General features: G+C 40.2%; 1 protein-coding gene across 3 annotated transcripts; it reads right to left on the bottom strand.

Moving 5' to 3' along the window:
• Positions 1-5,656: 5,656 nt before the first annotated feature.
• yy1b (YY1 transcription factor b) lies at positions 5,657-12,073 on the bottom strand. Of its 3 annotated transcripts, none has more exons than XM_042391167.1 (6): positions 11,250-12,073; positions 9,807-9,969; positions 8,980-9,060; positions 8,540-8,600; positions 7,927-8,085; positions 5,657-6,769 (listed from the first exon to the last, which is right to left on the bottom strand). In XM_042391167.1, the coding sequence occupies exons 1-6, from the start codon at positions 11,812-11,814 to the stop codon at positions 6,587-6,589; spliced, it is 1,212 nt and encodes a 403-aa protein (XP_042247101.1). In that variant the 5' UTR covers positions 11,815-12,073; the 3' UTR covers positions 5,657-6,586. The 3 variants fall into 3 exon arrangements, with proteins under 3 accessions (XP_042247101.1, XP_042247102.1, XP_042247104.1); XM_042391168.1 differs by having other exon boundaries at positions 9,807-9,957; positions 11,250-12,072; XM_042391170.1 differs by lacking the exon at positions 8,980-9,060 and having other exon boundaries at positions 11,250-12,071.
• Between the last annotated feature and the right edge of the window lie 120 nt (positions 12,074-12,193).

Raw genomic sequence — 12,193 nt, 5'->3', positions numbered from 1 at the left:
TCAAATTTAACATGAATTTTACACTAATTGGGTGTATAAAGCGTACACGCAAAAACACATGGGGATATAGGCAGTCAAAATAAGACTGCAGTGGCCCCACAGCTATTGTTTGATCGGTTGTCATCCGCTGCAGCTGATGGGACAGAGCTACTGCTGGCAAAATTGAAAATGTCAGGTAGCTCTTCATAAACAAGGCTTTAAAGGTCTTTTGATCTAACTGTGACCACGTGTGCAATGTAGAACCTGCAGGCTGATCACATCTCTGCGCAGCCGTACAATCAGTGATTTGAAATGTAGATGCAGTGGCTATGCTCTTTTGAAGAGCGTTCACCTTTAGTGACCGGGTGGAGCGGAGCGGGGACGTGATGAGGATCCTGAGATGAAGCATTAATCAAATAAAGGTCGATTTGTGATTGACGTCTGGTGGCTGATGGGAGAGAGAAAGATGAAGGGATGGGGAGACTGGTGTAATGAGAGCAACAGTACTGGCCTCAGCACCCCCTTCACACCATTTGGACCGTCCAAATTACAGCAAAAAGAAAAAGAAAAATACATAAACCACCATACATCTGCCACAAAACTGATGTTAACTTTAATTCTTTTTGACACTGTGTAGACACAACCAAGTGGCAGATTATCTGGGCGATCATGAGCGAAGTAAAACTCAACTCTCTTAGACCAATATATCTAATATATAATATATAATATATAATATACTATTAACTAAAAGTTGCAATACAACAACTTAAAAAGTCCTGCTTTCAAAATTACATTTATGTAAAAGTATTAGAAGCAAATGTACTGAAAGTATCAGGGGTAGAAAAATGGCTCCTGTGACTGATAAATTGGTTGTTGATACTGATGCATATGTAGACTTTCTCTTTTATAGTTGGCTGGTGCAGCTAGTTTTAACTACTTTAAACATAGTCTATAGTTATAGGCAGTTTAATCCAGTGGTTCCCAACTTAGGGGTTTGGGCTCCTCCAGTGTGTCACAAAGTGATTAATAACAAAGCAAATACTACTACATACATTTATTTTTATTTTCCAGACTTTCCTCTAATCTTTGCTTTTTTGTGAAATACTGGATAATTTACTTCTTTTGGCCTCAAACAGTTATTCAAATCAAACCATCTTACAACTTAAGAAGGACAATCACTCTTTGGTAGAACATACAAGTCATATACATCTGAAACATGTGACAAGGGCTCCCAACTAGACAGTTCTCTTTGTAAAGGGTCCCACACCAAAACAAATGAGAACCACTGGTTTAGTCTTTAACAATACATCGTATTTTAAGCTCTTTCTTAATGTAAAATCTTATTCTGAAAAGTGACTAATAATTGTAGCTGAGAAGTAAATATAGTGGAGTAAAAAGTACAGTATTTAGTATAAAATGGGAAAATTAAAAAAGTATGGAACTTGAGTAAATGTACTTAAATATAATTAGTTACTTTCCACTACTGAAACCAGGGTAATTATTTAGTCTATTAAGTTTCAGAAAATAGCGAAAAATGCCCATTTCAAATTTCTTGGTCCAACGTCATACCTTACAATTGCTTGTTTTGTTCAACCAACAGTCCAAAACACAAATATATATCCTTTAAAATTAAATAAAAGAGAGAAAAGCAGCAAAAAAGCACATTTGAGAACCTGGTACCAGCAAAACTTCTGGCCTTTTTGCTTAATAAATTACTGAGTTTATTACCAAAATAGATGGTGATTAGTGTAGCATATATTTTGCAGTAATATGCAAACTATTTGTCTTTTTTCTCTCTCTGAATTATGAATTATTAAACTTGCATTGTATAACCTGATTTGGTAAAGCTGGACTTAATTACAGCCATGCCAATAGAGCAAATTTGAATTTGATTGACACAGAGAGGATGCCAGAGGAGATGAGTGTACACAGAGACAGACTGAAACTGAGGCAGAAGAAGGAGAGAAATGTAGTCTATATATTGTATATAGGTAGAGACAGATTCAAAGAAAGAGTGAGAGAGAGGAGACAAGAGGACCAGAGTTGAGAAAGAGGGTGAGATGCAGAAAGAGCAGATACTGAAAGATGAATTACGACCTGTATTGTTCTGTGGTTTGACACTTCTGCAAATAAAGCAGGAAATGAAAAAAAACCCACAGCCTTGACATTTAAACCAGTCCAAGACAGCCTTCAGATGTGTAAAGAGTGTTGTACACGGGTTGAAAATCTGCTGTACCAACGCTGACAGGGTGGAGCGTTGTGCTCTACGTCTGCAGCGGCAGTCCTGGTATTCAGAGGGTATCTCAGCCTCCCTCTCTCTCACACACTCTCTCCTCTGTTACCTTGGCAACATATTTTCTGCATGGAAATAGCATCTCTTACTGTGCCCACCGCAAAAAAAAGGCACTTCAAGAGATTTAAATGTGTCTAGAAACAGATTTAAGTTCAGAGATTTGACCTACGGACTGAATTGAGTATACTGTTCTGCATGCCTTACCATCAAATTGGCTGTGAGACGGAGCAATGAAGGGATTAAGCATAACAGTCATTGACAGGCTCTGACTATATGTGACCAAGGATGTAGAGGAGGGTGCGCATAAAAGTCCATTTGTGCAGTTCTGTATTAGCAGACAAAAGCTTACTCACCTTTAATAAGCTGAAATATTGAAGATTTACACAAATTAATGTAAGACGTAGCTTATACAGTTTTGTGGTTTACACATTTTTGATTTATTTACATCTATCTCTTTGTGACTATGAAATTCAGCTCTTGACAAGCAGAGCACAGGCACAGAGGAAGATCTTTGCAGGAGTGTTATTAAGAAATGCGAAATAAATAATAAACCACAGAGAGCTGGGTGTTGATCTGTGCAGATTTCCTGATTTAGTCTACACTCACAGATGATTGGCGGGGGGGACGGGAGTGTAGTGCAGCAACTGGGGGTATCTTACTGCGGAGGGTGCCTGGTATGGTTTCAGTGTGATAAACCTTTGTTTGCTTGCAAGAGAGCGACAGGCTAATGAAAGAAAATCCAGGCGTTGAGACCGTAGGTGTGATCACAGCTGGCTGCAAATAACTCGGCCAGAGCAGAGAGAGTGAGAACGAGAGAGGGAACAACATCCAGGTAAACATGCAGCACAGGATTTTAAAAAGAAGAAAGGAAAAAAAAAAAAAAAAACTACAAGTGCCTTGACTCCTGGGAGAGAGAAGCCATAATGAAATAAGCATCTGAAAGAGAGCAGGTGTTGGAGGCTTGACAGACTTCAGCTGCATAACAAGTAGCGCATTTACTCTCCCCTGCCTTTGTCAATCAAAACAACCAATCCTGTGAATAAATGCTCCCTTAGAAAAAAAAAAAAAAAGACCCCAAGTGGGATCATGCTTGAATCAGCCTTTACATACTCCGACTCTCTCTTACACACACACACACACACACATTTACACAAACACGGATCTTTCTCTTTCTCTCTCTCTCTCTCACACACACAGAGGTTGGTGGGGGCTTTCACATCACTCAAGTCAAAGTTGGTCTCAGGTAGAGGGAAAGTGCACCTGGTGCTGAATTTCAAGCAGCAGGTCTGAGCTGTTTGGAGTCTAAAAAATCCAATAAGACATCAAGAATGCACTATAGCTAAATCAATGTATTTCTACACCAGAAACACAGAGCAACTTTTGTTTTTCTTCTCCTCTTGGATCGCCCTACGTGTCAGAGAGCGAAGAGGACAGAGGAGGAGTTTTCGAAAAAGAAACTCAAGAGGGAACTCTTCAAACAGCATATTTTACTACACACACAGACACACACAGAGGCTTGATTGCATAGTTGTAAGCACAGCTGGATGCTGAATCCGCCTGGGGATCAGCACCATGGAGAGCACTGTCAGCTGGTTAAGTTCATTGCAGATTATTGCCAGGAGGGGGCAGTGAGAGCTGGTCTGGTCTGGAGTTTGCAGCAGGATGGACAGGATCAGGCCAGAGAGCGGGATCTTAGCAGGACGCTGAGGTAGACAGTTGTGCTAATCCTGCTGGCTGAGCAGAAAAAGGAAGAGACTTATGTGTAAAACTTGAAATTGCAAGTGTGAGAAACAAGAAGGACGGAAGGAAGGAAGGAAGGAGGGAAGGAAGGAAAGGAGGAAGGGAGGAAGGGAGGAAATCCCACTGAGCTGATGCAGCTTTCAGAAAGTCTGTTATCCTGAGTTAGTGAATGGCACTTGTGTTTCCACTTTTTTTTTATTTTATGATTTCTCTTGAAAATACACTGTAAGAAGTCTGTGGTGTGTTCACTAATGACAGAAATTGAGACTCAAAGCAAGAGTTTTAGAGAGATTAAGTCATTTTTTAAGCAAAAATGCCAAACATTTACTGATTCCTGCTTCTAAATTGTGAATATTTTTAGTCTAAATGAAAATCTTTGGGTTTTGGACTGTTGGTCTGACAGAACAAAGACCAGGCCAAAAAATGATTCATTTACAAAGTAAGATTTAGATTAATCGATACTGAAAATAATCAAAGCTGTAGCCCTAGATTTTTGTGATTTTTTTTTTGCACATTTAATACAAATCTCACAGGCTTTCCATTATTTCTAGATTTGTTGATGCTCTTAAATGTCCCTTCATGTTCCATGTCTAAACCGGATGTTAATAATTATATAAAAGGTACAACCATTTATTCATTACTAGCTGCTCTGACTTCTCTACTCACTTGCTGTCGTTTTCAGGCAAAACTCAAATGCAGCATGTGGTGTTCAGGTATCCTGTCAGAGTCCCGTCAGCTCCAGCCCGTTGGTTATTGTGACAGTCAGTCTCACACCAGTTTGCAGACCCAACTGTGTGTTTATTCTCCTCCTAAATACAAATATGTTTACTTTTTTAAAGAACAAAATCACCAAAGAACCATAATTCCTGTTTTGTTTTGTTTTTTTCAAATTAGCTGATCTCCACACTCTTTCCATAAATGTAACTCTGGTTGGGTATCACTGATCTAAAACATGGAGGCTACTGTGTAATCACAGTCATCATGGTAACGTCTTCAGTTTGCTTTTTTCGTCTGGTAGGCATATGCCATAACGCTGATATAATCCTGAAAGTCCCCCTCCACTCAAAAATGTTTTTCTTCTTGTTACATCAGTTGGATGTTTGAGCTTCACTATGCAGAATAATGTATATTTGACACTAGAAGACTATTCTCATATTCATCTACTGAAGAAGGAAACTTTCTGTGTTTTCTAACTTTTAGCTGTGCACCTACGAGCATGATTTGTGACATCACTACTAGTTTAAAGCTGATCCTGGTCCAGTATTCAACTTACACAAGTGTGATGTGGAAACTTAAACCCTCCAGCGCACATACAGTCCATGAGAATTGACTTTTTTTTCCAGAGAAGTAGGAGACATCTTGTGCCCAGCATGTAAACTTTTGAAATAAACAATATTTGCATATTCATAGATCTGGATTTTTAATGAGGGAGAAGGTGTAGATGTTATTTTAAGGATTTTAACAAGATCATTATACTGTTTTTTGTGGAAAAATCATATTAGACACATTATTATTCAAAGTATTGTTTTATATACATCTTTAAACATATCTGGAGGGGTCTTCAAGGATCAGAACAGTCAACAATTAATGTCTGGTGTACATCAGGGGGGATGTCTAGAATGAACAGCAACACTTAGCAAGAGCTTTTGAGTATTTCGACAGGGTTGGAATGACCCATTTTATTGTGGGCAGTTGAGATACATGGGTGTAAATATCAACAAAGGAAGTTAATGGTTTGACGTCTGTACATTACATTCTAACAAAGAAAGTGATGGTCTCGCAGTCAATTCAATGTACGCTTTAAGATACTTTAACTGAGACAGGCTCTGAGTAAGTTCATATTATTCATTTTCTCTGTGTAAAGACAGTCCATAGAAAATATAAAGCAACTCATGACTAAAAGTTTAATTGGCTAACACTTTAAATCACACCTCTATCTATGTCTACGTAATTTCAATACAGCCATACAATACAAGTATACAAGGTTATTTTGTGGTTAGAGAAAAATACAACCAAAGAGGGTATGGAAATGCAAACATACAGCTGTTTTTGAACTTCTCATACATGTGAAACAGGTCATACAATGCCGAAGCCTTTTGTATCATAGGTACGATCTTATAATGCTGAAGGAAAAGAAGATCACAATTTTACTAAACATAGCCTGAGTCAAGTGTACAATATGCACACTTGAGGAAAATAAAAGCTATGCGACAAAATAAAAATACCAATAGATTGCTGCTTCTCTGCTCGCTCTGGTAAAAATAAGTCTCTGATGTTTGTCCATGGGTTCCATCTTCTGGCAGCAGAGTGCCACTGGAGAAACACAGGGACCGTGTTGGCCGGGGCTTTGGGGAACAGTCACTGTGTTCCTCATCCAATATGACAGCAGAAGAAAGGGGACGCAGGAAAAACTAGCTGAAATTCAGTGTTTTTTAAAGTCTTTTTCTCTGTCAGATTTTTTGTTATAGAAATCAAAAAGTCTCAAGCTTTCCATTCCCGTCTTCAAAAGAGGTTTCACGTGTGCCTCGCTCTTTTTTTTTTTTTTTCTCCCCCGTCTGTGTGGTGGATGGGTTCTCATTGGTTATTTTTGGCTTTGGCGTGTGTGAGAATGTGAGACTTTAGGTTGGTTGACTGGGCGAATTTCTTATTGCAGCCGTCAAAAGGGCAGACGTAGGGCCGGTCTCCAGTGTGGATCCGCACGTGTGTGCGCAGGTTGAAGTCGAGAGAAAACCTTTTCCCGCAGCCCTCAAAGGTACACTACAGGGAAAGACAAGAGTTAAAAAGTTTAGAGTTGATCATACAGTGTCGTGACATCTGAACTTACTTGACAGTTTGTCCAATCATAACATAGCAACTGTAACTGTGCTGAGTTTGGAGGGTGGTGTATATGTTTTTGCATTTCCAAAATTTAAAACACAAGACATAAAGTGCGAGGAATGGATTAAACGGTGTGTTTTTCTGCTCTACAATAAGCAGAAAGAGTCGAAATGTTAAGCAACAGTAGTATCCAAGTGTTACTTCCAGGACAAGAAGCTCATCATTAACTAACTACATCAGTTTGTGGGGTTACAGGTTACATTAAAACAACTATCACATCCACTGTGTAGCATTTCCCCACAGTGTGGAAGCTGCCTAAATGCTAATTATAATAATAATAATGTGAAAACAGACTTTGAAATTACAGACAACTATGTAAGCTAAGCAGTTGTACAGGCTTAATTTGAGATAATGACATAACAGTCTGATCTTACATTTCTCAATATCATACTTATAATACTAAGGCTAACTAGCTCTACATTGCAATACAAGAAAAAAAATGCTGTTACTTCATAGATTCATTATCTTCTACGTGGATCATCAGCTGGTGAGAATGCTTTACTGGATTCTCGTCACTGGAAACATTAAAAAGCCAGTCGGAGGCGATGGCCGCAGGCTAGAAATGTGAAGTTTACTTTTGTCTATCTTTGTGGAAAATCTTTTGTTTAAAAGAATGAAGAAGAATTTCCGAACCGAACGGTGAATCTGCCACTGCTATCAACAACATACTGTATGTGCGAGATCGGAAAGTTTGAAAGGCGTAGCAAAAGTAATTAAAGGTCACGAATGTTCGACTGAAAAGGTCAAAAAACACCTGACAAAATCTCACTCACAAACAGATTGAGTAAAATTCTGGAGCAGAGTCTTAAAGTTTGAGATCAGGAAGAGACTAGTGTGATGGATGACTTGATTTATCCACCAAAGTTTTACTGGCATTTGGAACTTAGTGGGTGTTCATTTTGAATCATATAAGTGTACTTATCATCCTGTTCTCCTTCGCTTCAATTTGCCTTCAAATAGAAATGAGCTTATGTGCTTAAAATGTAAAAATAGACTATCTGTGCTCGGAGGAGTGTGAAGTTAGTCCAGATGCCAACCTGGAAGGGTTTCTCCCCTGTGTGAACAAGTTGGTGACGTTTGAGTTTGGAGCTCTCCACGAAGGCCTTGCCGCACTCGGCGCAGACGTGCACGCGGGGTCCGTGGGTGTGGAGATGCTTCCTCATGGCTGAGTTATCCCTGAACATCTTTGTGCAGCCCTGGGGACCAGAGAGAGAGAGAGTGCAGAACAGAGTTGACCAACAGCACAGCTAGGGTTTTAAACTCTAAAGTGGTGCACAAAAAGGGTTTTTGTTTCTTGTACGTAAATATAAATGTGAGGAGTCTGCAGCATTTTGTATCTTTGAAAACGGGTTTAAATCCTTTTTTCTCTCCTGAAGTGATAATTTATTGCTAACAGAAGCTTCACACTCCATTAGAGCAATGCTCATAGAGGGAATTACGCTCTTTGCATTAGCTGAACATGTTGAGTTCAGAAGCAGCTTGATTGTTCTTGTAAGTACATAAAAAAACAATAAACTAAAGTGCTTTCCTCATTTATCTTCTACATCTTTAGAATAATGTTCAGTTACACAGAATGCAATCAATGAACGATGTAAGATCAGGAACTATGAACTCCCATTATTGGTAAGTGGCGGGAATCAGCAGACTCACTTTATGAGGGCAAGCTATCGTCCGGGGAGCATCGTCCTCTTTGACTTTCCTGGGTTTCATCCTGTTTAGAAAAAAAAAAGGACACGGTTTGTTGTTTTTAATAAACAAAAACAGACATGACTCAAGGCCATCCCTTAAAACATAAGTGCTCATTTCATCTAATAGTCTAGTTTTAATGTTGTTGTTTTTTTTTTTTGGTTAATCAATAACCAGTCTCAGTAAGAGGCTGCCTGTTACATCTCCACTTTCACCTCCAGACAGCACATGTGCACAGAAGAGTGAAAAAAATTCTGTTAAGTTATCATAGTCAATAATTAGATGATAGCTACTCCCTGTGAACATTCACTGGCCTTTACTATTTAGCTGACTTGCACTTTACAAGACTACAGAACTGAAACAATAAGACAATTAATTTTGCAACAATTTTAATAATCTATTACTTGCGGTTAATTGTTGCAAAATATGCTGGTTGGTCTTGGTCTTCAGTGGTGGTAAATTGAATATCTTTGGGTTTTGGACTCCTGGTTGGACAAAACAATCAATTTGAATGTGTCAACTAGTGTTTCTTAAAACTGCATTTTTTCACTTTTTTCTAAACAATAAACTGAGAAAATGACTGGCATAATTATCAATAATGAAAATAACTGCTACTTGCCACTTTAGCTCTGAGCAACAGACATCCCCAAAATCACAACTTGACTCTTTGAGTCAACAAAACACTTTTTGTGATCAATTATTTATTAATTTATAACTCAAAATATATTCAAATAAAAACTTCCTTTTGGTCTACTGGCGGTAACTAAAGTTTAAATGGTTAGTAGGTTAATTGTTTAACTGATCGACAGAAAATAAATCTACCACTATTTTATTATTATTAATGAGTTTCAGTTTTTCAAGCAAACATTTCTAATATTTACTGTTTTTGTTTGTCAAACATAATTGTAAAAAAAAAAAAAAAAAAAAAACACACAGTTGGCATATTTTACTACCTTTTGACAATTTAGTAGGAAAAAATAACTGATTGAGAAAATAATCAACATCAATGCAATAGTTGCAGCCCTACAGTCATAACAATATAAACCCTAATACAAATTATACACATAGCATGAATCAGTATTTGTAATAAGCACATAAAATGACATGCCTGTCTGCCAACTGTAAGTAACAACAGAAAAATAAATAAATAAAGAAGCAAAATTCTCATAAATGCTCAAGTCGAGTACATAAAACTAGACACTAGCAGAATGAAACAGGTGAATTTTCTCACCTGGCAAACTCGGCCAGTTGTTTGGGGTCTGAGAGGTCGATCCCCGGGATGCCACCTGGGGGCAGCTTCTTCCCTGTCATGTACTCAGAGTAATCTGGAGGAGAGTTCTCCCCGACGATCTGCTCTTCCACCACCGACTCATGGTCAATGTCTTTATTGTCATCTAAAAATAAATTACAGAGACTGAACGCATAACATATTGATATTTCCCTACAAGCCTGAGGGGAGGCCCCCCCCCTGAAAACATCTGCAGCTGCCTTGGCCCTCAGGTTATATGAGTCACCACATTATTGTTGCATAATTACATTAGTAGAAAATGACATAATGTATGTTCCAGGTGTATTATTTACACCCCAGTTTGCTCAAAATTTGATGAAAACAAAAAGAAACATGACTAACATGCAGAGTTAAACATATAGAAAAAGAAATAACCTAACAATAATCTAAAAACACATAATAAATCCAACCTGCTAACAATTACACCCCAGTTTGTTGCCTTTAAACTCAAAAATATATAGAAAATAGCACTTTGATGTGCAATAAACTTAACATCTGGTTTGCATGTATTCATTCTTAATTTCGGATTGTGAAACTTATAAACAAATATGTGCCTGTGTTAAATAAAGTCTAAATAATAACTACTGAACCAACCAGCAGAGTGCACTAAAAATAGCCTCAGATAGCTGCTGTGTGCTCTCTAAAAACACACTGATTAGGTGCAAGTGTTATTCAAAGGTTTTTAAATGTAGCCGTGCCATGAAATGCACAACCCGAGCAAATATAAACTCTATAAGTTATGATATAATGCTTACTTATAGTGATGATGGGTTAACCACCTTGACACATTTGCATTGCACACAGTAGCATCACTCTGCACGGAGGCCTGATGCAGACAGTAAACTGCCTGGTCAACTACCAGCAGCAGCTAACTGCTACATGGTTGTCTGGCTAAATGGTAAATAACTCCAAACATTTCACATGTATTTAGACGTTCACACACTTTACGTAACATATCAGCTGCATTTCAGGAGTAAGTGCGCCACAGTCTTGCGGCCTGCACATATCCCAAAACCCCAGCTGCTGTCTCTCTCTCTCCCCAAAAGAAGCACCGCCGCCATCTCCGCGTCTATATCGCCATTTTTTCTGTTTCGGGGGCCGCCGCCATACTTACTAGTCTCGGGGAAATATGGCGGCGCCCAGCAACACCTAAAACATGGCCTCCCTTCAAAACAAAAACATTTCGATATGCTAAGTCGGGCTTTTGCACCGAAAACATGCGTTATTTTGTCGCTTCTCACGGCGGTGCAAACGAACCACTCCAGGAACTAGTCTGGTGCAGCAGGACAACGCCCTAGCAGCGAGGGCCTCAAGTTAACGGCTAACATGTAACTGCTAACACCCGGAGCGGGCAGACACGGCCGGCCTCACGGTAACGTTACTCACCCGAAGCCCACATTGTGACAGAAAACTCCCCCTCCAGTGTCTTTATCTGCACCTGCTTCTGCTCCCATTTTCTTCCGCCGGCCTCCGCGCCGCTTAAATAGCTCTTTTTGCCTGCTTTCTTCCCGCCGGCGCCGCCTCCCCGCTTCACCCGACCCACGGAGCTCTTCCCGGCCACAGTCACCAGAGTCTGCTCGATGTACTCGTCCTCCACTCCCGGAGCCGGTACCGGGATGAGGATCTGATCCTCGAACCCCGCGCCGCCGCCCGTGTGTAGGTCCGAGTCATCCCCGCCGACCACCTCCTCCCGGGTCTGCACCAGGATCACCTCCTGGTGGTGGTGGTGGTGGTGGTGGATGGAGCCGGGGTCGTCCGTGACCAGCGGCTGTAGCGCGATCATGGGCTGCCCGTCGTCGTCGTCGTCGTCGTCGTCATCATCCCCGCCGACCACCGTGGTCTCGATCGTTTCCACCGGTATCGTTTCCACCTCTATCTCGTGGAGCTCCACGATCTCGGCCGGCATCTCCGAGCCGTCTGTCTCAATGTACAGCGTATCTCCGGATGCCATGTTGAAGTCCGCCAGCTTGCCTCTCTCATTCACGCCGTGTTGTGCTCCTGTTTTCGGACCTCACAAACACAGTCACACACGCCCCCTGCTCGGCTCCTGCTCGGCTCCTGCTCTCCCTCTGCTCCGATAACAACTCTCTCCACTCCGTCCCACGCCACTTCTCGTCGCCACTATGCTCTCCGCGACATCGCGAGAGTTCATTGAAGCGATAAGTGTGCTGCTGATGCTAGTGGAGGTTCCCCAAACTTTATCAAACTACTACACCAGAATTATATATATATAAAGGGAATTCAGATCCTTTTTTTAGTATAAAAACAATAATAAATGTATAAGGGAAATAATCCATAGGGGCACAATTAGTAAACCTGCTACTGTATTG

This window comes from Thunnus maccoyii, chromosome 17 (genome assembly GCF_910596095.1).
Source record: "Thunnus maccoyii chromosome 17, fThuMac1.1, whole genome shotgun sequence".
In the NCBI taxonomy this organism is placed as follows: domain Eukaryota; kingdom Metazoa; phylum Chordata; class Actinopteri; order Scombriformes; family Scombridae; genus Thunnus; species Thunnus maccoyii.
Note: the sequence above shows the minus strand (reverse complement) of the source record. Positions and strands in the feature narration are given on the sequence as shown.

Bases quoted from the DNA above. Each gene is read 5' to 3' on its own strand.
- yy1b (XM_042391167.1), bottom strand. From the start codon at position 11,814: ATGGCATCCGGAGATACGCTGTACATTGAGACAGACGGCTCGGAGATG. The intron at 9,970-11,249 runs GTGAGTAACGTT...ATTTATTTTTAG, and splicing joins TGTCACAATGTGGGCTTCGG to ATGACAATAAAGACATTGAC. The intron at 8,601-8,979 runs GTAATAGATTAT...TTTTCTAAACAG, and splicing joins TTTGCAACAATTAACCGCAA to GATGAAACCCAGGAAAGTCA.